The 22,953-nt window shown below is 53.9% G+C and overlaps 7 protein-coding genes across 7 annotated transcripts; 4 read left to right on the top strand and 3 right to left on the bottom strand.

Moving 5' to 3' along the window:
• Positions 1-1,638: 1,638 nt before the first annotated feature.
• A1O3_04501 (uncharacterized protein) lies at positions 1,639-3,191 on the bottom strand (the record flags this gene model as incomplete). The annotated part of the gene is made up of 3 exons (XM_007734630.1): positions 2,997-3,191; positions 2,820-2,930; positions 1,639-2,769 (listed from the first exon to the last, which is right to left on the bottom strand). The coding sequence occupies exons 1-3, from the start codon at positions 3,123-3,125 to the stop codon at positions 1,639-1,641; spliced, it is 1,371 nt and encodes a 456-aa protein (XP_007732820.1). The 5' UTR covers positions 3,126-3,191.
• A 2,933-nt stretch (positions 3,192-6,124) lies between these two features.
• On the top strand, positions 6,125-7,575 carry A1O3_04502 (peptidylprolyl isomerase; the record flags this gene model as incomplete). Its single annotated transcript, XM_007734631.1, has 2 exons — positions 6,125-6,204; positions 6,252-7,575. 2 exons carry the CDS (start codon positions 6,125-6,127, stop codon positions 7,573-7,575), a joined length of 1,404 nt encoding a protein of 467 aa, XP_007732821.1.
• A 463-nt stretch (positions 7,576-8,038) lies between these two features.
• Positions 8,039-9,628, top strand: A1O3_04503 (UDP-N-acetylglucosamine pyrophosphorylase; the record flags this gene model as incomplete). The annotated part of the gene is made up of 2 exons (XM_007734632.1): positions 8,039-9,496; positions 9,548-9,628. 2 exons carry the CDS (start codon positions 8,039-8,041, stop codon positions 9,626-9,628), a joined length of 1,539 nt encoding a protein of 512 aa, XP_007732822.1.
• A 704-nt stretch (positions 9,629-10,332) lies between these two features.
• On the top strand, positions 10,333-11,182 carry A1O3_04504 (uncharacterized protein; the record flags this gene model as incomplete). The annotated part of the gene is made up of 3 exons (XM_007734633.1): positions 10,333-10,480; positions 10,546-10,883; positions 10,937-11,182. The coding sequence occupies 3 exons, from the start codon at positions 10,333-10,335 to the stop codon at positions 11,180-11,182; spliced, it is 732 nt and encodes a 243-aa protein (XP_007732823.1).
• Positions 11,183-12,777: 1,595 nt separating this feature from the next.
• On the bottom strand, positions 12,778-15,702 carry A1O3_04505 (uncharacterized protein; the record flags this gene model as incomplete). The annotated part of the gene is made up of 6 exons (XM_007734634.1): positions 12,778-14,603; positions 14,655-14,796; positions 14,849-15,034; positions 15,089-15,190; positions 15,243-15,522; positions 15,575-15,702. The coding sequence occupies 6 exons, from the start codon at positions 15,700-15,702 to the stop codon at positions 12,778-12,780; spliced, it is 2,664 nt and encodes an 887-aa protein (XP_007732824.1).
• A 1,830-nt stretch (positions 15,703-17,532) lies between these two features.
• On the bottom strand, positions 17,533-19,432 carry A1O3_04506 (cell division cycle 20, cofactor-APC complex; the record flags this gene model as incomplete). The annotated part of the gene is made up of 2 exons (XM_007734635.1): positions 17,533-17,657; positions 17,710-19,432. 2 exons carry the CDS (start codon positions 19,430-19,432, stop codon positions 17,533-17,535), a joined length of 1,848 nt encoding a protein of 615 aa, XP_007732825.1.
• Positions 19,433-20,288: 856 nt separating this feature from the next.
• Positions 20,289-22,505, top strand: A1O3_04507 (uncharacterized protein; the record flags this gene model as incomplete). Its single annotated transcript, XM_007734636.1, has 1 exon — positions 20,289-22,505. The coding sequence occupies one exon, from the start codon at positions 20,289-20,291 to the stop codon at positions 22,503-22,505; it is 2,217 nt and encodes a 738-aa protein (XP_007732826.1).
• Between the last annotated feature and the right edge of the window lie 448 nt (positions 22,506-22,953).

A 22,953-nucleotide genomic window follows, 5' to 3' on the forward strand; every position in this document is an offset into this window, starting at 1 on the left:
GAGTCGGATGGTAGAGACCTTGAGGCGAAGGGCGAAAAGCAAGGATGAGAGGATGGCATGGTCTGATCTTGCCTTGGCTCTTCGCCCTGGGGGGGAAAATCCTCCAAGCCGAGAGGTGAATGGAGTGTGGGTGTTGTGCTGCAAGCAGGGCAAGGCCTCGGCCCAGCGAAAAGAAAAAGGACAGACTCTTCTTCCCCCAATCATGGAACTCAGATGTCTGTTGGCGTCGGTCCTATGGGGGACCAATTTTTCTGCGACGAATAACTAAGAGACACCGGGCACTGGCGTATCAGCTTCCGGTACATTGAATTCATTATCAAATGTCAGCTTCTGGTACCATTGAATTCATTATCAAAATCAAATGTGAAAGACAAAAGACAAGAAGCAAAGCCCACCTCGCTCCCTTTCCCTTTCCCTTTCCAAATTTTCCCGGAGCGCTGCATGATTTTCCATGGCACATGTGTATACATTGCTAACACTCGCGGTCGGCGGTTGCCGCGTGCGATCAGGCCGTGTTGAGGGCCAGGCCAGGTCAGGTCGGATCGAATCCCTCGCTTCGATTTGAGTCGACGCTGCACTTGGAAGAGGGTTGAGCCAGACAGGGCGAGATCAGCTCCATTCAGCTGAGGTTTTAGCCAGACAGGCCGAGATCAGCTCCATTCCGCTGAGGTTTTAGCCAAACAGCGCGAGATCAGCTCCATTCAGCTCAGGCTCCAGATCGTCTTGCCGCGTGGTTGACCGACCATCTTGATTTGAGTCGATGCCATACTACGTAGGTGCTTGGAAGAAAGACTCTTGAGCTAGACAGAGATAGAGTCACTCTCTAGAGCTAATGCTACAGATCATTCCCCATTCCCACCGAAAGGCAAGCAGGCGCTCTTCAGCCCACAGCATGCACTGCCCGCTACGGCTACGGCTACCACTATCCTATCGTGATACAAGGTCTGGGCCTTCCTTTCCCTTTCTAGGGACCTGCATTGGCAGCCTCCCTCCCCTCTTCAGCCCGACTTTCCCGTGCAGAAAGAGATGCACAGTAACAGCCCACCAGAAAGACGTGGTGACAAACAATGGACAGACATTAGACGCTGGACCCGAGAATGCCCCTGGAAGAGACGCATGGGTTTGCCCACCTGGTGCCATCGACACAAGCCACCACCGAGGACAACGCAATAACAGGACATTAGCATTCTGCAGCATTGTTCTTTTCCCTTTTCCTTTTCCCCGTTTCCCTTTTTCCGTTTTTCCTCTCCCCTTTCCCTGTTCCCTTTTCCCTTTTTTCGTTTTTCCTCTCCCCTTCCTTCTACCCTCGTGTCAATCAATGCCTGGAGAGATGCCGACTTAAAAGATATGTTGGTACGATGATTAGTCTTTCGCTTTCCTAGCAAACCCCGAAAAAAAGGCAAAATGCCACTTGACTGTGGCCCTTGCAGTCCTGTGCTCCGTGACAGGAAGATAGTGAGTGACCTTGGTGATCACAGAGGACTTCTGCAGCGTATTGGTTGAATGAATCGCAAGCGTAATCACAGAGACTTCTGCAACGCGTTGGTACTAAGCCAACATGGACGAGAGCGATGAACCATGATCATGGACGCAGGTAATCAATCGTGCATGACCCGCATGGATGGAAGCATAGCGGCTTCAATACCCCGACTGATTATTGCTCATAGATATGACTGAGGTTCGAGTTGAATCGGTCTGGCAGCTAGAACAATCTGGGCTGCAATCATCCGGTGCTGGTTCTCTCCGTGCAACCATGTTCTGTGTGCGGCAGTACAACGATCCGTTCGACAATCGACCAGCAGTACTCCTCAGCCGAGAGCTGCGTCCAGCCATCGGATCTGTGTAACTGTAGCCAGCGGAGGTATTCTCAGGCGTCGCCGTGAGGTTGTCATGAGAAACATTCCTCGAGTTGAGATTGGGAGCATGGGATTCTTCTGGCGTACCTGCCGTGGTCGAGGGCTGTGCTTCGTTGACCACAACGGGGAGACCCTGGGGAAGCGATGTGGAAGCCAGAGATTCATTTAGGCCCATGTGCGCGTATGGCATGTCCTGGAGTCGGTAGGAGCGGTTCGTCCTCTCCGTCGAGCTTTCTCGAGCTCCGCCAGTGTCTACCTGGACCGTCGGCTGGTGGGTAGAAGTGTTGTTCTCGCCGGTCCAATAAGTGGAGCTTCGGTGGCTGGAGCTGGTGTCTGGAGTACTGTCCATGGGGTTGACAGACGACGAAACAATACTTCGGGCTGAGACGGGTGTTGGTAGGATCCGGTCAGATGGTGAATGTCCAGGAATACCCAATGCTTGAACCGGCTGAGGGCCTTGTGTGGCGGCTGCATAGGCTGGATTGTTGAGCTGAGAGCCTGCTTGGGGCATGCAGTGCTGAGGCTCAGGCCAGAGCACTGAATGCTGTGGTCTGACTCCCTGGGCGTGCATGTAGTAGGCATTCGTGGTAGACATTGGATCCGTGTGCGGGAGGATGTATGGAGGTGGCTGCACTTGGGAGGGATATGGGCTGGGCTCTTCATCATCGGGGTATGGTGAGTAGGATGCACCATATGGTGTTCTCGTCCAGTCCACATTCGGACTTGGATTGGCATAACCGCCATAGTCGACACTCGCCGGCACAGTGGGATATTGCAGAGAATTGGGTGGACTATATCTCGACGGCACCGACACATAGTTCAGGCGATGGTGCGTGGGAAGTGAATATGGAGAATACCGAGAAGGTCCCTGCCAACCGCGAAGGCTGAATGCTGCTGTCTCTATTGAAGAGACCTAACATCTGTCAACAGTTGCCTCTCTCTCAGATAGGAACATGTACCTACACGGAGAAATCGACAACTTTCTTCATGGCCCGCGTTGATGCAATTTGCGCAACTTTGATTGTTCCCTTCATTGCCACTGCATTTGATCTTGCGTTTCCGGCATCTCTCGCACTTCAGCTCGTCAGTACAGACAGGGGACGGGGGGGATTCAGAGGAAATAGGAAACTTGGTCCGCACCGCAACTGGAACACGCTTTCTGGAGCCACTTGTCGCTCTTTGCTCGGACTCTGAAGACGGCGTAGTACGGCTGCTGGGATGGCCTCCAGTCTCGTACTGGTCTTGATGTGGATGCTGGGTCAACGGCATCCCAAAGCCACGGTCATTGCGTCTGAAGAACTCAATATCTGGGTTGTAGAGCCGCGTCGAGATCTGAGATCCGTTAGTCCTGAGACATGCAAATGCACGGTTTTCGGCCACCATCGTGAACACCTAGTCCCCCGGTTACCACTGTCGACCGCGTATGTTTGGCGTTCGAAACTGTGCCGCTGTTCGCCACAGACCACTACCGACCGAATCCAAGCACAAACGTGAGGCAATCAAGAGATGGGTTGAACGTTTCGATCAGTCAAGAAGTTGGTCCCAAACTATGCGGTTTGACGGAGAATATAGAAGAGGGAAAACCAGATCCCAGTGCATCCCAGCATTTCCAAGCATGCAAGACCAATTGCAGGAGAGATGGCTTTGCTTTCCCCACCAGCCAGATCAGATTCATGAAATATGTCATATCACAAGCCGTGTTGGACTTCGAAGGGTCTGCTTGCCTTAAGCCCCAAGCCACAGCAAGTCATGCTGTCGGGCTTGTCCTTGAAACCTGGTCGTAAGATTTCTTTGTAACGGGCTTGCTGCAGGTTTCCGTCGTGTGACGACGATAGCTGGTCCACCACAACAACCTGATTTAGCGGGCGAAGAAGAGGCCCGACCAGTCATTGAGGGGATGATATGGTGCCCACAGTATCAGCTGTGAAACGAATTGCGTTCTCGTCGACCAATGGCAGCCGTATGGTACTTCAACCTCAACTTGAAAATCGTACTTAATCATCATGTGCAGGTTGCATTGGACCTAGGGCCTATGTCGACAGGTTCCGTGTGGGGAAACGAGACAGGTCTTGCACCCTCCGAATAGGATGCATCTGTAGGTGAGAGCGTGACGTCCAGTTCGACTGGCAACGCTTCTAGACGGTGCACGGTGAACCGACCATTGAAGATGATGCTGGTCTCAGCCAAGCGTGGAAAAGAGCGGGTGCTGTTTGCTACCAACCTGCTTGCTGCACCCCTTGATTGGTTGGAGATTATTGTTGACAGCGTGGGAAACGCAGCACCCGTGGCCGAGCAAACTTGCAACTGACCCAAACCGTTCAATTAGAAGCCCGGATGATTAGAGAATCTTCTTCATCACGAAGCTTCCAAATCTCGGCCAGAGCCATAGGATGGGTTTCTATCCTTTCTGGCATGCTGGACCCAATGGACTTCAAGTGAATGCGAGCGTGTTTTCTCCCCGCAAACGCAGAGGAGCATTGCGCAAAGGGGCCGTGGTAGGGTCTGCAAGGATCCTGCGCCGATCCACCTGTGAGCAAGCCGTTGGAAAAGCAGCTTTCTCTTGGATGGTGGAGCTAATACAAACCCTGCGGAAAATTTCCTGCAGAGGGCTCACAATCCGATTAAGGCACATGACAGACGGCAGAGTCAAGCTTGTCAGGCGTTTGAAGTGGTCTCAGTTAGGCCGATTTCTGTATGCAAGGTCAGCCCCTGAACATCATCTGCAAAATGGCTGCGGAACATTGCAGGGGATTCTAGTTACACAGAGATGTCAAAAGATGGACCTCGCCCATAGCAGCTTTGGCCGCCAAATATCTTGACAAATCAGAGGGTGAGTTTAGAGTGCAGGCTTGTGATACAGAGGCGTAATGTTCCCAGGTTGAAGCCCCAGTAAGGCAAGGACTGTTGCCACCTCGGTGAAAAGGGCAACCAGGCAAATCCTTCCCTGAATGCGGCCTGTAATGCACATCATCAGGCAGCCTGGAAGCTCGGCTCCACTTCCTCGTCGCCCATGGGGGGTGAGAATGGGATAAATGCCCGGGGTGGAATTGATTGGAGGGGGATGACAAGTAGTGGAAAGGATTGGCCATTCATGGCGAATCAAGAGAGCCGTCCTGGCATGATCGAGGTACGTTCCAAGGGTATTTGCAGTCCCACGTGCACGGCAACCTTACCTCCAGTTCGAAACCAGTCCATATCTGATCGCAGCTTTCGCTGCGACCGTCCGGGAGGTGCATGGGATTTGCTGTAGCAGTGAAAAGGAGGTTGGTGGCCCAACCAGGGCTAGGATGCTAGACCTGTCATCGAAACGGGTGGAAGCCGAGAAAGAAGACGGTTCGTGACAGAATCGGGGGATTTCTGTGTAAAGGAGCAACGGCGTGGCTGGTTGCATATCCAGTAGTTGACCGTCTCTGTTGGGCAAAGATATTGCAGGCACTTGTGACGCGATGAGCATCTGAGAGAGTAGACCACCAAGTTTCGATCTTGAGCGTGTCTTCGCTAGACTACCCACTCGGTGAATCCAAGCGCTTTGCCTCAAGCTTGAGCTGGTGACACAGGAGGAGTGCTGAGGGAGAGCCTGCTGCTGGAGGTCCACAGAATCGGCCAAGTGGGTACCCATGTTGGCGAACAAGCGATCGTATGTGAAGAGATGGCCATGATCCTTGAAGTATCATTTTCTTGCTATGCGGGTCTAAAGGACCAGGACGCAGGGGCAGGAAACAGGGAACGGCATTCGCTGGGGACAAGGGAATGGGGGACAAAGGTCTGGTGGTCACATTGGCTGTACTTTCGACAAGACGATGAAGATACAGACTGCTATCCAAAGCATAGCAGTCTACATTGCGAGGCGACGTTGCGGAAACACGTCTAGTCTGGATCCGAGGTAAGGAAGGGCGGTCGTCACTGTGTACAGAGTACAGATACAGAGTACGGAGTGGCCTGCAGTGATGTACCTGTCACCTCCTGTGGCTATTTCTTGACTGTACTGGATATGGATTAGCGTGGAGTCATGTGACATGACTTGTTGACAGGAATGACCATCCATATCTCGTCATTTGAAAGCCTTCCAACTTCCGCCTTGCCATCATCTCCATGCTTTGAGTAGTTCGATCACCATTCTACCTCTGTCTTCCATGTCGTAGTCGACGCCGAGGAGGTGTGTCTTTGAAGTAACCGGACTACGTTCATACCTTGGCAGGAGAAGTTGGCAGTTACAGGCAGCCGCTCGCCTCCCCCCTCCCCCCTCCCTCTTCACCCAAGACCTTGCCATGAGTGTTTTGCTGGAGACTTCCTTGGGCGAGATCGTCATAGATCTCTTGGTCGACAATGCCCCGAAATGTTGCGAAAAGTAAGCAACCTCTTCTTTGGGCCGATCATTTTGCTGACTGGCCTTAGTTTTCTGAAACTGTGCAAAATCAAGTACTACAATTTTTCGCCATTCCACAGTGTCCAAAAGGGCTTCTCTTGCCAAACAGGAGATCCGCTTGGACCGGATTCGCCTGATAGTGATGGCGGCAGTTCAATTTGGGGTCTCATTTCTGACCCCGCGAAGAAGAGTTTCGTGGCCAACATCGATCCCAAGCTAAAACATACGCAGCGGGGGACGGTCAGTATGGCCACTGTGCCTTCACCCAACGATGCTGATCAGCGGCTTGCGGGCAGTCAATTTATTATTACGTTAGGTGACAACATTGACTATTTGGATGGAAAAGCTGCCCCATTCGGCATGGTGGTGGAAGGGTTTGACATTCTTGAGAAGATCAATGACGCTTTCACGGATGCAAACGGTCGGCCGCTGAAAGACATTCGAATTCGGCACACCGTCATCTTAGAAGATCCATTTGAAGATCCCCCAGGCCTTGTTGTACCTGACACAAGTCCTCCGCCGACCAAGGCGCAACTAGCCACAGTTATGATCGCGGATGATGAGGAGTTGGGGGAAGAAGTGGACGAGGCTGCCATGGAGAAGTTGCGCCGAGAACGAGAGGCACGCGCCCAGGCTCTTACCCTGGAGATGGTTGGCGATCTTCCTTTCGCAGAAGTCAAACCGCCCGAGAATGTCCTGTTCGTGTGCAAACTCAACCCGGTCACCAGTGATGAGGATCTGGAGTTGATCTTCAGTCGATTTGGCAAGATTTTGTCGTGCGAAGTTATCAGAGACAAACGCACAGGGGACAGTCTTCAATACGCATTTATCGAATTCGAAAATCAGAAGGACTGCGAGCAAGCCTATTTCAAGATGCAAGGTGTTCTCATCGACGACCATCGAATCCACGTAGACTTTTCACAGAGTGTGTCCAAGCTCTCGGACACTTGGAGAACTGCGACCAACTCCAAACGAGCAAGACAATCTGGCGGCTTTGGTGGCATTGCAAGTCTTGAGAAAAAACGCCACTACCGGGAGCAGAATGGGCGAGATCAGGGCGGCCGGGGTTATAGAATGGTCTTTGACAAAGATGAAATCAGCCGGAACAGGGATCCCGTGCCAGGGCATGCATCGCGAAGTTCTCGAAGCAGGAGTCCACGACGTGATCGGCTAGCAACAGAGCTTGATGGTCGGGGAAAGGAGAGGAGATATCATGGTGATTACCAAGACAGACAAAGGGATCGGTACGACGGGCGAGATCGTGGCAGAGACCGGGACAGGGACAGGGACAGGGATCGAGACAGAAGGGAAGATGGGTATCGTCCTGGTCCGCGAAGGGGACGAGACAGATGAAGGGAGGATCGATCGTACCATTGTACCTGTAAACTGTACAACCAAAACTCAAACGCGGCAGTAGATGGCAGGTTGAGCCATCTCACTCGTGATATAACTACCTGTATAGCTTTTCCGCATGTAGCAATGTTTGAGAACAGGTCGTGTTGTAGAATGTGTCGGGTGGTACCACCTTGTCTGCACCAGTCTGCGTTCCTCGTCATACGTCACCGCGAGGCTGTGGCCAGTGCACCGCGCAGGTGCTCAGCCAGTTTCAAAGGATTCCGTCTCACTGCGCTAGGACCTCCTAAGGCCACCACGCAACCCCCAGCCTGAAGCAGACAATTCCTCCGCTACAAGATCAGCATCGGTCCTGACCTTCTATGGGTCGTCCATTCGGTGCCCCTTCCGCAGACACCCACGAGAGTTGACCCCTTCTCGCCCATCTACACCACCAGGAACGACATAAACAGACGCTTGCAAGATGGCTGCAAGCATGGTAAACAGTCTGCTTGAGACGCTTCATCTGACTTCTCCGGAGCGTGGAGCGCCCGCCCAGGAGCCTGACGCCGAGGAGCTGAAGGAACTGCGCGACAAGTACGAGAAGGCGAATCAAGGCCATGTCTTTGCTTTCTACGACGAACTAGACACCGCAGGGAAAGCCGCCCTTTTCGACCAACTGTCCACTTTCGATCCGGAGCGTGTCAGCGTGCTCGCAGATATGGCTCTTCACCCTCCTCAGACTTCGGACGAACAATCCTCCATTGAGCCCCTCCCCGAATCCGCGACCGCCTCTCTCCTCGATGCTTCCGAAGAACAGAAGAAAGAGTGGTACCACGCCGGGCTTGATCTCATTGCAAAGAATAAAGTTGCGGTGGTGCTGTTGGCGGGCGGACAAGGGACAAGATTGGGCAGTTCAGATCCAAAGGGTTGCTTTGATATTGGCCTTCCCAGCAAGAAGTCATTGTTTCAACTACAAGCAGAACGGATCTGGAAGGTCCAACAGCTGGCCAAACACCATGCGTCTTTGTCGACGGAGCCAATCGTACCGTGGTATGTCATGACCAGCGGTCCTACCAGAGCCCCGACGGAGAAGTTCTTTGAAGAGCACAACTACTTTGGGTTGTCCAAGGAGAATGTGATCATTTTCGAGCAAGGTGTGCTTCCCTGCATCTCCAACGAAGGACAAATCCTCCTGGAGGGCAAGTCCAAGGTCGCTGTGGCACCCGACGGGAACGGAGGGATCTATCAGGCGCTGTTGTTGTCTGGGTCTCGCGACGATATGCAGAAGCGCGGCATCGAACATATTCACGCCTACTGTGTTGACAACTGCTTGGCCAGAGTCGCCGATCCGGTCTTCATAGGCCTCTCATCCTCGAGGAATGTTGACATTGCCACAAAAGTGGTACGAAAACGAGCTGCGAATGAACCTGTCGGTCTGATTGTTCAAAAGAACGGCAAGCCCGATGTTGTAGAGTATTCCGAGATTGACCAGCAGATGGCCGAAGCCAAAGACCCTTCCGGCCGGCTCAAGTTCAGAGCGGCCAACATCGTCAATCACTACTATTCTTTCAGGTTCTTTGAAAGCATTGAGGAATGGGCGTACAAGCTACCGCACCATGTCGCTAAGAAGAAGATCCCCTACATGAATACGGAGACGGGTGAGACTGTGAAGCCCGACAAGCCAAATGGCATCAAGTTGGAGCAGTTTGTGTTTGACGTCTTCCCCTTCCTCCCTATGGAGAAGTTTGCATGTCTAGAAGTGGATCGCAAGGAGGAATTCTCTCCCTTGAAAAACACTCGAGGCACAGCAGAGGACAATCCCGACACTAGTAAACAAGACATCACCGAGCAAGGGGCTCGATGGCTGCGCACCGCGGGAGCGATCGTGGTCTCGGAGGACCGTGATGCTGGAGTTGAAGTGTCTCCTCTCATCAGCTATGTAAGTCTGGCCTCTTACCAGTGACTGATACGCTTTGCTGATCTTCAACAGGGAGGTGAGGGGCTCGATTACTTGAGAGGCCGAGAGATCAGGGCCCCGGCTGTGATTGAGAGGAGCAAATCAGAGGAGTAGTAGAACGAGACATGCAGGGGCATAGAACAAAGGCATGACAGGATCCAATGTATCCAATGTATCCGTAATTATCTTCTACTCGTAGTATGTTGTCTGAATGAATCTGGTTCGAGACTGCACCCTGCCCTGCACGTGATCTGTCACCCTCGACTACGCTAGGCAGGATTGGGCGCTGGTTCGTCTTGGCCGTCTCGTCGCCCGTTCGTCCCCATCGGCTTTTCAACTGCGCCTTTTTTGGACAATTCCAGTCGCCTTTCTTATCAGCAGGTGTTGATCGGTCGCACGGTACTACGGAGGCTGGAAGTCGTTGGAAAGGTCGAGTGGGAAGTTGCGCCTTTTGTAAGTCTCCTCGTCGTCCCCTTCAGAGCATTTTTGTAAAGGGTGCCACCCCTCCTCCAGCTGGGCATTCCCCCCCCTCTGCACCTATCCGCGACTTTGCAGCAGGGGCGGCTAACATCGAGCCACAGGTTGCGGGCCTTTGGGATATCTCCATTGAGGTCCAAGTTGAGCAGGTATGCCTTATCCCACCCTTTCTGCGGCCGGCGCGAGCACTGTTTCCCTGGTCGCCCATTTCACCTGCTCCCGTCAGACTCGAAATATGCTTGCGACAAGCAAAAGCTTTCCGCGTACGCGAAAAATATCAAAGCGGGTTCTGATATCATGTACAGAGAAACAGAGGACGAACTACAAAACATCCGTAGACCATGTCGTCTCTTTCCCGTCGCGCATGCTACAAATGTGGCAATGTTGGGCATTACGCGGAAGTCTGCACCTCGTCCGAGAGATTGTGCTACAACTGCAAGCAGCCAGGCCATGAGTCAAACCAGTGCCCTCTACCGCGCACTACGGAGAGTGAGTTGTATTCTATCGGGTTGGCTCAAGCGATTTGGTGGCTGATTTGAATCTTCTCGTTGCAGCGAAGCAATGCTATCATTGCCAGGGCCTAGGTCACGTCCAAGCTGACTGCCCGACTCTGCGTCTTAGCGGTGGCCCTGCGGGAGGTCGCTGCTACTCATGCGGCCAAATCGGCCATTTGGCACGTAACTGCCCAACACCACATGCTGGACCTGGGCCCGTACCTGGGCCTGGACCTGGACCCTCCACCCGTGGCGGTCGTGGTGGCTATGGTGGATTCCGCGGTGGTTACACGGTGGTCAACAACCGCGCTGCCACCTGCTACAAATGCGGCGGTCCCAACCACTATGCAAGAGATTGTCAGGCTCAAGCCATGAAATGCTACGCGTGTGGCAAGCTTGTAAGGATCAACTCCACTGTGGTCGAGAGGTATCATGCTGACTTGTCTTTCAGGGCCACATCTCCCGGGATTGCACTGCCCCGAACGGCGGTCCATTGAACGCGGCTGGCAAGACCTGCTACAAGTGCGGTCAGCCTGGCCATATCAGCAAAGACTGCACCGTCACTGAGACCAATGGTCCGGCGCCCGGGGTGACGAATGGAACACCTGCTGAGGGTGCTCTAGCTGCTCCAACTGCTCCTGCAGCAGACGCTACCGATATTTCTGCCGCTGCTGCACCTGCTGCAGCTGTGGCATAAGACAACAACCATCTCTCACACCGCTCAGCCGTGCTGATATTTTTCGTTTTTTGTGTTTGTCCGATCGTACTTTGCATCTATCCACTATTTTGCGCGAACAACCCCGATGCCCCAACGGCCTTTTCCGAGCGCACTCTTACTCGGTACTTTTGATTTTGGACCCGAATCTCTCTGCAGCTGGAAGCTTTTCAACTTTTCCGTTACGATACCACCCGACCCTTTTGCGTCTGGTCTTTTTTGGGGCAATAATCTTTGAAAACATCGACATCTCTAACGTTATCACGACTTCACAACCACACCATTGGACGTAAAATCTCTCCACAACCGGAGGGGCAAGTCAAGACCGGGATCACCCTCGAACGAAATAGTTTCGGAAAGGCAACAAGGTTAACCTGTGACCAATGAACTTCTCTGACTTGGGGATTCGCACGAGAGGTTTCTCTTTCCTGTACTGGAGACGGCGTTTTTGACGGACGATCACCGAGCCTTACGTTTGACACGCACACACGACCTTGCAACGACTGAACTTTGCGCTTTTCTGTTCTGATCGGAAACCCTGAGATGTCGGGGATCTGATGAGGAGAGTAGAAACCACACACGGCGCTTTTTTTTCCAACACGCAACCCAACCGGCCGACCAGACGAATCAAGGGAAGGGAAAGGGAGCGAGCGAGCAATGAAAGGAGAGCAGAGGGTGAAGGCAGCCGACATGACCACGAGTGGACCAGACAGAGCGATAGATGAGGGGAGGGGAAGAGTGACAGTGACAGTGACAGTGATGGCAAGCGAGCAAGAGCGAGAGGGGAGATGTCGATGATTTTCTCGAGACAGTTAAGCCAAAGGCGCCAACAAAAAGAATCCATTTCCATTTTCGTCTGGAGCACTTTTGATGAGGTGCCTGCGAGTAGTTGTCTTTGGTCATCTGTATCTGTATCGGCTGTTCGTGGTATATTCTTATTTGTTTCTGTTTGTGTTGCAGTCCTAAGATTGGCCTAAGCCACTATTGTAGCTAAGGGGCCTAAGGATTCCCTTCCCTTCCCATGCCATCTATAGCTATAGCTATGACTCGGAACTAGGCCCAGGGAAGGTTTTTGATCGCTCCGGTGAGGAAGAGGAAGAGGAAGAGGAAGTCCCCATCCCCGTGCCTGCGTTTCGGCTTCATTGATTCCACGGCATTGGTGGTGTTTGTGTTGGTGTTGGTGTCGGGACTCCCTGTGCCTATAGTAAGTATTGCCTACACTAGCCACTGCCACTGCATTGCACTGCACTACCACCACCACTACTACTTATACTTGTATTTGTATAGTTGCTTGCTTGGCTTCGCTCACTTCTTGTCCTCGGTCGATGGAAATGGAAATGAGATGCAGATGCAGATAGAGATGGAGATGGAAATGGAAATCCATAATAATATTGATATTGATATTGATACTGATATTGATACTGATATTGCTACTGATATTGATACCATACTCATGTTAATACTGATACTGATAACGATATTGCTATTTCTTTCTCTGTCGCCAATTTATAGATCTCTACATCGGCCGTAGGAGGTAGATACACCCCGTCTTCTGTCTTCGTCTTCTAGTCTGCTCATTATTGACTGATTGTCCGCCGGCCGTTGTTGCTTCCTTTGACACTTCCATTTCCCCCTCCACTTCCTGTGCTCTTTGTACTGCTGCTGCTGCCTCCGCCGCCGCCCGTAGGTGTCGGAACATTGAGGCTGCTGGTCTTGCCACTGCCCATCACCGCGGCTACCAGACTAGCTGCGGCAGTGACTCCTACTCCCTGTTGTTTGCCTGTTGTTAACCGCCGACCTGTTCCACCTCCGCCTCCGCCTCCGCCTCCCGCGCCAGACGTTTGAACCCGAGTCTGGGCGGCGTGACTTTCGCTTCCGCCTCCTTTCAAAGCCTCCTCGACATAGAACCCAAACACGAACCGATACAGGTCTTTCAGCCACCCGAACCCATAAACGCACGAGGTCATGCCCAGGACAGCGCGGCCAACTTCCACGGGATTCAGCTTGCCCCGCTCACCCACGGTCCCGGCCGTGCCCAAGTTCCGAAACCCGGAATCATTCATGATGGCTTTGCGATAGTTTTCCAGCAAAGAAACCTGCCACGTCTGATTGCCGAATGCCGTGTCCGGGAGATTCTTGGCGAAATTAGGTAGAGAATTCAGATTCGGGTCGGGCGAGGTCTGAGTGAACCGACGACCTGTGGCTAGGGCGGCTTTGACAAACAACGCTTTGAGAAGAATCAAAGTAGGATCTTCGCCTGGGGTGCGGATGGTCGACACGGTCGTGGCCGAAACAGGATTGGGGCCGCCTTCTGAGATCGCAGACGCTGGAAGCGACAAGGTTGAAGAGTTGGCTGACCATCGGGCATAATTGGCGAGGCTTGCAACAGACGGACCAGGTTGGGCGGAATGAGGATTTCGGGGATTGGGAGAGGGCTGACGCTGGGGAGGGCCCCCGGAGATCGACGTTTCGGACGAGGTAGTCGACATTCGCGACGCTTCATCGGCTCCGAGAACGAAGATATTGGGCGTGGGCGCTTCATCGGGTGAGATGGTGGTGACGGTGTCTTCGAAAATCGTCGTCGGGGTTTCTGGGAATAGTCTGGGATTGGCATTCTCGTCCAACGGCGCAAATCCCGATCTTTTGGCTTGGTTAAACGCCTGTGTGAATGTCGCCTGGCTGGGCCGTGGCGTGCCTCTTTCTGGACGGATTCGAGTCCATCCCTCTCTAAATAAGTCGCAGAGCTCCCAACAGGCCAGGATCGCCGAACCTAGCAGTTCCTCATCTGGTCTTTTCCCCTCGCGTCGGTTCTGTCGCAGGCTGAACAACATCTCGGCCAAAGACCAGCAAGCTCGGAGTAACGAATCTGTTTCCTCGGCCATTTTCGATTTCTGTTTCATCAGTCGATGACACAGGGTGATGTAGAAGTCCAGCGTCCTCTCCCGAAATGCTTCGGGGAGGCTTCGATCGTGCGTGTTGAAGAGGTGATTGTTTAATTCAAAGCTGACTCTCAGCACCGAATCTGCCGTCTCATTATCTCGAACTCTGACTTCGAAGAGTGCCTGGCAGAAATCGCGACAAAGATCTAACGTGGGCCTAGACGAATTGTGCGAAAATGCCTCCGGCCCATTGTCCTCCCGAGTGTTGTAGAGGGTTTGACATAACTTCCAGCAGGCTTTCCATGCTTGCTCTTGCATGTCACCCCGGCCGGAGAAGTTGAAGATCCTCGCCCGGTGAATGTGGCTCAGGTTGGCCAGTGTATTGCACAACGTCCAGCATTCAGATAGTGCGTTGCGTAGGGCATTGAGCTCCGCTTCAGCATCCCGCAAGCTCCTGTCGAGTTGACTTTCATCTCCGGTCTCATCAGTACTCGGGTGATCATCCGTGTCGCCCTCCAGGATGCCTATGAAGGATCAGTCAACGGGGAACAGCGACACGAAGAGACTAGCATTACTGGCAAGGCTCGAGCCTGGACGACTCAGAACGTTGAGGTCTTGTCTCGTCTGTGCTCTGGGAGTTCGAGACCAGTCGTGTGGGATCGGCAGTGGAGGGAGGCTGGTTTGCAAAGGGGTCGGAGGCATCGGAACACCATGAGTCTGGCAAAAGAGTCTGTCAGAGCTTCACCTTTCCGAGTGAAGGATCGCAAACCTTGGTAGTAGGTGTGCTCTCAAGAGCGGCTGATTCGGTGACGGTAGAATCCGATCTTTTAGAATCGGTAGAATCCGCCCTGGCCCTTTCCGCTTCCTTTGGTGGCGCGATAGGATCCTCTCCAGCTTTGTTGAGCAAACCCTGGACCCTCGGTTGGCTCAGGTGTTCGGGAGCTTGTCTGCTAGGCTAGAACCACCCTCAGCGAGCATTTCACGGCGGCAATGTTTCGGGAGTACGTACAAATTTGCCAAACTCAGTTGGGATGTGAATGGCCGATTGGGGTTCTGTCTCTTCTTCCAATCTCGCCTGAATCTGTTGATTCAATATCGCAACAGTGTCAAGCTGCAAGCACCATCAGCTTGACGATCAAATGCCAATAACTCCAGCCACATACAGTCAATGGACTTGTCATTCGTTGCCAGTTGTTCCTGGCTGGAGAAGTGACTGATAGTCGTTGACTGTCATTGGGGGTGGAAGTAGCTTCAGCCAAAGGACTCCTCCTTGTGTCGGTATCGTCCTCTTCAAACTCTTCGTCCACGTCTTCAAAGTTCGTCACGTCCGAGGAAACGGGAGAAGGATTAACGGGATCTTGGGGCGAGGTTATGCCATTGCCGGTAACTGGCGGTGCCTTGAGATGATTGTCGCCGGTTATATTCGACCTCTCTGGTCCGGACCTGTCTAGGTCAATCTTTTTCCTGCCACAAAACTAGCCCCCAGCTGACTTACATATGGACACTCGACGCCCCAGCAGTTCGAGGTCGCGCCGGCGAGGCGGGATGTTCTGGGAAGGGCGAAAATGGCGAAAAAAGAGGGTTGGTGGCAGGACTGAACGCGAGAGGAGCTCTCACTGCCATCATCTCAGCACGCAGCCCAGGTCTCTGCGGCACAGTCGACCACCACTCCCCAGGATAATGGGGGCGCCGGACAGAATCGGTCTTCTCGTCCCGCGACCAGAATGTGAGGCCAGAAAAAAGAAGGGAAATCAGGCAAGGCAGACTACCCTACAGGGCTGCCGAGGGAACAGTGTCTTGCCGCGTGTTTGGGTAGATACCGACGACGGTCACACAGGTCTGTTGCGGCCGGAAATCCGGTCGCGTGTGCGGCAATGCGAGTGGGCGCAGATAGAGGATGGAGGGGGAGTGGATGGGAGCAAACAACCGCCTTGCAATCATGGATCGCAGGTACAGCCCGCGCACATGGTTCGTCGAGAATGGGCACAAACAGTAGCAGACCAGCAGAGACGTGGAAAATGACAATTGGAAGACACCAGACAGACCGAGAGTGCATCAATAAAGAGGCCTGCGAGGAGGGGAGGGGGCCTGCAAGGCGGAGGAGCAGCTGGAGCTTGGTGGAGGCCTGATAGTGCCATCACCAGCCAGGGGCCTGCCTCTAGGCCCATGGCTGGGATGCATATTATTTGGGACAGAGTTCTGCATCCGCGTTGTGTTGTTACTGCCGGCTGGCCATGACAGCTATGCCTGGGCTGGCTAACGGCAGCGTACAAACAGCCACGAAGATGGACAGAAAGCTCCTGTAGAGGGAAAGCATACACAGTATCCATCTGTTACCATGGTGGTGCGGGCCCTCCACCAAGTCAGACTCGCGCCGCGCCTAGCTCAGAAGCTGGAGAAACCTGAGGCAATGTGATGCTAAACTCTAGTTGCATATGGCCCGGCGGTTTCAGGAGGGAGCAGCGCGTCGAGGCGCGAAGGTGAGTGGCCAGCAAGGAGGCAGCATGGCGTTACAGAGGCTCGAGGAGGTGCGCAGTGGGTCATGGGGAGGAATCGTGGGAGAGGCTATCCAAGGCATCGGAGAATTTGGGAACCAGCAGGATGGACAGACTAGTAGTCGCCAGTGCCGGTCGGCCACGAGCTGGAGGGTGATGAACGGCGGCGGAGGTGCAGGAGATAGATCGACAAGTCCCGATGGGCGTGATTCGAGGATGCTGCCCTGTCTTGCCCGATAGTTAAGCGCCGAAGAGGAAAAGAGGGTGCGGGGGGAAGCGTGACCGAGGAGGCTCGAGGGAGCAGTTCCCAGACAGCGCGCACGAGCGAGATAGAAGAGGAGAGGACAGGAGTCGTCAGGACGGATAGTCTAGAGGGTGTGTGTTCAAGTGTTGTTGGTGTGGTGTTGGTGATTCGCGGGACACAGACAACCAGCCCAACTCCACCCGCCCTTCAACTGCGGCCCGGCCAATGACAGCGACCAGAGTGCAGTGTCAGAGCTGCAAGTAAGCGCCCGGCTGCAGGATGCGATAGATGCGATAGGTGTAGTGCAGACTGCGGACTGCAGACTGTCTAGCTGAAGGAAGCAAGCCAGCGACAGTGTGGTATGTAAGTATCAATTCTGTACCCGTACAGTCATGTTACGGACACGGACACGGAGACGTTATCCCAGTTGTACTCATCTTCATTGGGAGCCAGTCAGTGCCAGCTTCAGTAGCTAACTACTCAGGCCACTCTATCCGTACCCCGTCCTGAATTCCAGAGTATCAAGAAGATTCGTAGCATACAAACAAAAACAAGTCATCGCAAGCCGAGTCATCGCAAGCCTCAATAGTCCAGTGCCAGCCAGCCATGATTAATTCATCATCATCCACATTCGGCCCCCAATCAAGAAGACCCCAACACCATGCTCAAAGGACCGGGCCACCATGTCTGCGGCTGCAGGATCGTGGACCTGCATCAGCGAATGGTCATCTGCTTTGCCATGGCGCCACCTTTCCCGACACCGCCTTCCCGCGAGGATGCTGCGCTGACTCCCGCTTTCCGTTCAAACACTTTCCAAAACTTCAAGCTCTCATCAGCCGCTGTGCCGCACGTTAGCCTTGTCTTCCCACAGTATGGATCCCCAGAACTTACCCGCTGTCGCCAGCATCTGCCCGTCGGGGCTGAGACAACTGTGAAGGACCCGCGACTCGTGTGCCGGAATTTCCACGTTGCGCACCAAAGTCGGATAGCTCCAGATGCTCAATGAATTGTCGGGAAAGCCGCCCGAGCTCACCAGCTCTCGGTAGTGATTGCTCCACTTGAGGCTCGTCACTTGGGATCCTGTGTCGATGCTATTGACTCGGGCACCCGTCGTGGTGTTCCAGAAATGGATGTTGCGGTCGTTGGAGCCGCCGCCGGTAGCCAGGAGGTTCAATTGCCATGGGCACCAGCTAAGTGCCTTTACTGCGGCACGGTGGTTCTTTTTGGCGAATTTGGGCGCCGCCAGTGACCGAGCATCCCAGATGGATACCAGGTTGTCGTTGCCGCCGGTTGCAAGCTGCGCGCCGTCTGAGCGCCATTCCAGTCCGCACACTTCCGAGGTATGGGAGACGAGCTCCGCCACCTTATGTTGAGCAACCCGGACGTCATGGTTGAATACCAGTCCGCTGCGTGCTCCGGTCGACAAGGTGTGCTTGTTCCATCCCATGACACCCACTCGGGTTTCATGGCCGAACATGCTTCGAAGCTTGGTCCCTTCTTCAACATCCCAGATCTGAACTTCCCCGGAACCGAGGCCTACGCCGACATAGGCGCCGTCCCCTGACCACTTCACACTGCTGATGTAGGTGTCGGGAGATGTCTCCAACAGGCAGCTCACTGTGCCGCTGTCGGCCGACCAGACATAGACATTACGTTCAAGTCCAATGGCAACCTGGTTACCAGAGCTCCAGTCGAGCAGGTTGAGGTAATAGTCGTCGGCAAGACCTGGCGCGTCCAGCACTCGTTCTGGCGCCGACTGGATCCGTCGACGGAATTGTGCAGACTGTGCACTGGCCTGCTTCAATGGACGGTTGTATTGAGTTCGCAGATCAATCGGTTTGGATGACTCGGGAGGAGCCGGCTTGAATTCCAGGATACGTTGACTGGTGGAGATACCACAGGCAGAGGCCAGAGAGCTTTCATAGGCAGTCGAGTCAGGGTTTGATCGGGTGTAAGATGAGGTAGGGCGCTCATCCTCCAGACCCAGAGTCTCCAATGCGGTGGTAATATCCGCGTCGGCGCCCCGAGCAGAGATGTCAAACGCACTGGCAGCAGCATTGGCAAGTACTATCGATCCGTCCGCTCCAGCAGTTCGAGGTCGAGTGTTTTCATCGGCCTTCCCAGATCCTGCCGTCACGAGGCCGGCACTTGCAGTTCGATTGGGGATGAATCGATCGGCAGTCTTGTGGGGAAGTCTGATGGTGGTCTTGCCAACTCGTGTCCTCAAAGCTGTCTCTTTCCGCGACTTTTCTCTTGAAGGTGTAGTGCTGGTATTGGGGCCAGTACCAGTTAGCGTCCACTCTGTGACACCAAGCTCGAGTTGTTTGGGAGATTGCCGTCCCCTCGCGATATTGGACTTGGGAGAGTTGGCATAAGTGAATTTCGACACCGACCGGGAAATTGATCTCGAGAAGAAGGTTGAGGGGTCTGACTTGTGGATTGATTGGTCTTTTCGGAGAGGAGTGGAGGGTGATGAATGCGTCGAGACATTGGTGGCTACACTTGTCGTCCTCGCTCGAGGTGAGGGAGTGAGAGGCATTCTGCCACCGGCAGTCTTTGTGGAGAAGATGCCATGATGGCTTTTCAGAGGGGTGGACACCAACACTGAAGCCATGATGATTGTATGTGATCGAATGGACAACCTAATGTTTCGATCGAAGTCTGTGTAAACCGAGGATCAATCAAGACCTCGGGGTTAGTAATGTTGTCGATTAAGCAATCAGAACTTGTCGAGAAAGTCTGTGCCTGGGTCCAGCAATTCAGTGATATCTCAAGATACGCAACTGAATGGATCCTGAGAAGCTGTTGTCGTCGTGTGGTTGGTTAGTTAGTCTCAGTGTCGCTGTAATTGTTGGATGATTGGATAACCGAGGGTTGCAAGGCAGGCAATGCAGCCGGAGGGTCGATCAAAGCTAGCTGATGCAAGGATGATCTAGTGGACTGTATGCTATGCACAAGCAAGAATGTGAGGTTGGAGGAGAGTGATGGATGGGTTTGGAGAGGAGGGAGAGATATGTGGTGAGAGGAAAGAGAAGAGGAAAGCTGCTGCCAGCCTCATGAAGGGTCGCAGTTCAAGTACCCAAATTCGTGGGCGCAGGTTGACACGGCAACCGCAGCCCACGGCAACTGCAATCGCCCTGACCCGATCAGGAATAGTCGAGGTCCCAGCGAGGCTATTATGTCAGCGCCAAGCCGGGACGCGGATATTACCTTAATCCTTTCCGGACGACAACTTGCGAAAGTCTCGTTCACTCCAAGAGCCTGTTGTTGGACAGACGCCTATCCGCTCTTGCATAGGCCAACGACCTGCCTGGACCTCAGTCTTGACCTCAGCCTTCGGGCACCTCCGAACCACCGCCCTGTGCATTGCCTGTGCATGGACAGTGTCTCTCGCGGGCTTGCTCTCCTGGCCCCTACCTCCGTCCTCTGATCCGCCTCAGCAATCCCCCCTGGGCTGATCATCCCCTACGATGGCATATCTGTCCGCAGCACAATCAGAACTATCTCCGGCTGCTCCTTCCGCCGCCGTTGGTCACGCCTGGACTGGCATTTCGTCTGCTTCTAGACCTTCAGGATCCGGCACCAACACTCCAACCGGCTCCACCTACCTGATGCCGACAAGTCCTGCCAAGAATTCCCTTGCCGCCAAAGATGGCATGAAACCGAAGATCTCAAAGACTTCGGGTCAGAAGCCGGCTTGCCTGGTGAATGCTTCAGTGACCTACTGTGGAAATGACCAGATCTACGCCTTTGGGGGCTTCGACCAGTTTACCGACGAAGTCTACAATCACGTGCTGAGGCTGAACCTGAAGACGCTAACCTGGACGCTAGTGGACAACTACGGAGACATCCCGGGGGTCCGCATGGGACATTCGGCCTCGCTCTATGAAGGTGACAAGCTTCTGGTCTATGGTGGAGAGAACGAGCACCGTGAGTATCTGTCAGATGTCGTCATCTTGAACCTAAAGGACCATCATTGGACTCAGCCCGACATCCAAGGACCCATTCCCAAGGGTCGCGCGAGGCACGCTGCCGTGGTCTACGAGGACAAACTGTTCATTCTTGGTGGGTTGACTGGCGAAGCCAACTACATCCTCGACGACATCTGCTACCTCGACCTGAAGACATGGACATGGTCGAAGACATGGAGCTTTGTGCAGAGATTTGATCATAGTGCCTGGATCTGGGGTGGCCGGCTGTGGGTTTTGGGTGGTCTTGGTGCCGATATGGAACGGTCGTCTGAAATCTGGTGGCTGGACCTCAAAGGAAGCCCAGCGCTTTCAGGTGCTGGCAAACCTTACTCGACGATGGGCCGTGTACCTGCGACCAGACAAGACCCGTGGTCTCACCATGGCCGCGCTGACCGCACCGATACATACACTGCGAACTCTGGAAGCCTCCATATCCGTTCGACTCGCCGGGAGAAACCGACGGCACCAGGAGCGATATCGTCGCTCAAGTTCATATCGGGGCCGCACGTCCCTTTCCAGTCCTCCGGCAACCATTTCCATGTCTGTTCCTCAGGCGCCTTGCTCGACTTTGTCACACCAGCATCAAATATCCGTCACACCGAATGCAATCTATCTTCTCTCGAGCTCGACTCCTTGAGGTGGCAACGGCTGGTGGAAGGCCCCGAGATCTTCCCACTCGGCTACAAATGGCATTACTGCACTATCAACGAGGATGGGACCAAAGTCTGGCTGCTCGGATCTCCTGCCGACGAGTCTCTCGGCAGTAACCAGGAACTGCAACTCAGCGAAATCCTAGCGGTCGATCTTAGGACGTACGGTTTGCTAGGCACACAGGACACGACCATGGCCTCGGAACAGAACCGTATTCTTGCATCTGAACGACAAACAGTCCACACTGCGTCCAGTGTGGGCTCAGGACTAGGCGCCGACCTGGCATCTATTTTTGACCAGCCCCCAGAAACCAGCATGAGTGACTTCACCATCACAGCCAATGTGGAATCAAGCGATGATGACGACATCTCAGAGGCTGACTCTCATCCTCGCTTCTCGCTCAACTCGACTGGCAGCCAAATGTTTGTGTCGGAATTAGAAGCCGCCAACATCTCGCCACCTATCCACGTGCACAAAATGATTCTCCAGGCCCGCTGGCCGCACTTTAAACGACTCTACGCGTCCAAGATGCTCGAGTTCCAGACCTCACGCCTGCACATTCCCGAACCGTATTCCGTGGTGCGCGCGTTTCTGTATTACCTGTACACGGACAGCATCGCACCACACCCCGTCTACTGCCGAGATTTGACGGACGTGGCCGGGATGCTCGTCATGGCCAATCTATACGACATGCCGAAACTCCGACTTCTGTGCGTCAACCGGCTGTCGCGCGAGATAGACATCGACCACGCCGCAGTGATCTGGGAGCGCGCAGGGCGGACCGAAGAGGAGTGGCTCAGAGCGCGAGCCGCGAGATTCTGCCTGATGAACTGGGGCCGAGTCGTCCGGACTGAGGGGTTTAGGAACCTCAGTCGCAACAGTCTGATGGAGTTGTGCGAGGTCGTCGACACCGAAGGCCGAGTCGTCGGTGGCGAGGAGCTGGACGATGGTGCCGACGGATTCGGGCTGGGAAGCGGGTACCGATACCGAAGAAGGAGCCATCGACCCAGCGAAACAGCCGAAGAAACAGAGGGCGACGAGGAGGACGGCATGGACATGAACTGAAAGGGTATTGGCCGAGCCCCACCGGCAGTCATTTCCTTCACGAAAAACATATGTTCAAAACTTCAGAGGACGTTGACTTTTGTTATTTACACAGAGGACATTGACTTTTGATATTCACACAAGAACCGAGAGTCATTTGAATCCATTCCAGTTCCGGTCTTCAAGGCCAAGCTTTAAAGGCACAGTATGGTGTGGTGCCAGTGTAGGATGGAACGACAATCAACACCGCCAGGCCGAGGGCGGGTTGAGAAGATATCTTGGAGCGGGAGATGGAGATGGAGATGGAGATGGAGATGGAGCTGGAGCTGGGATTTTCGACGTGGTGCGCACCACACTGGCGCTTTGCTTTCCTTTGACGAGACACACCCGCATAACCACCTCATGTGCAGGTATGTATCTACGATGGGGACGGGGACGGGGACGGGGACGGAGCAACGATGGAAGCAAG

The sequence above is a fragment of the Capronia epimyces genome, assembly GCF_000585565.1.
Source record: "Capronia epimyces CBS 606.96 chromosome Unknown aczIQ-supercont1.3, whole genome shotgun sequence".
Taxonomy (NCBI): domain Eukaryota; kingdom Fungi; phylum Ascomycota; class Eurotiomycetes; order Chaetothyriales; family Herpotrichiellaceae; genus Capronia; species Capronia epimyces.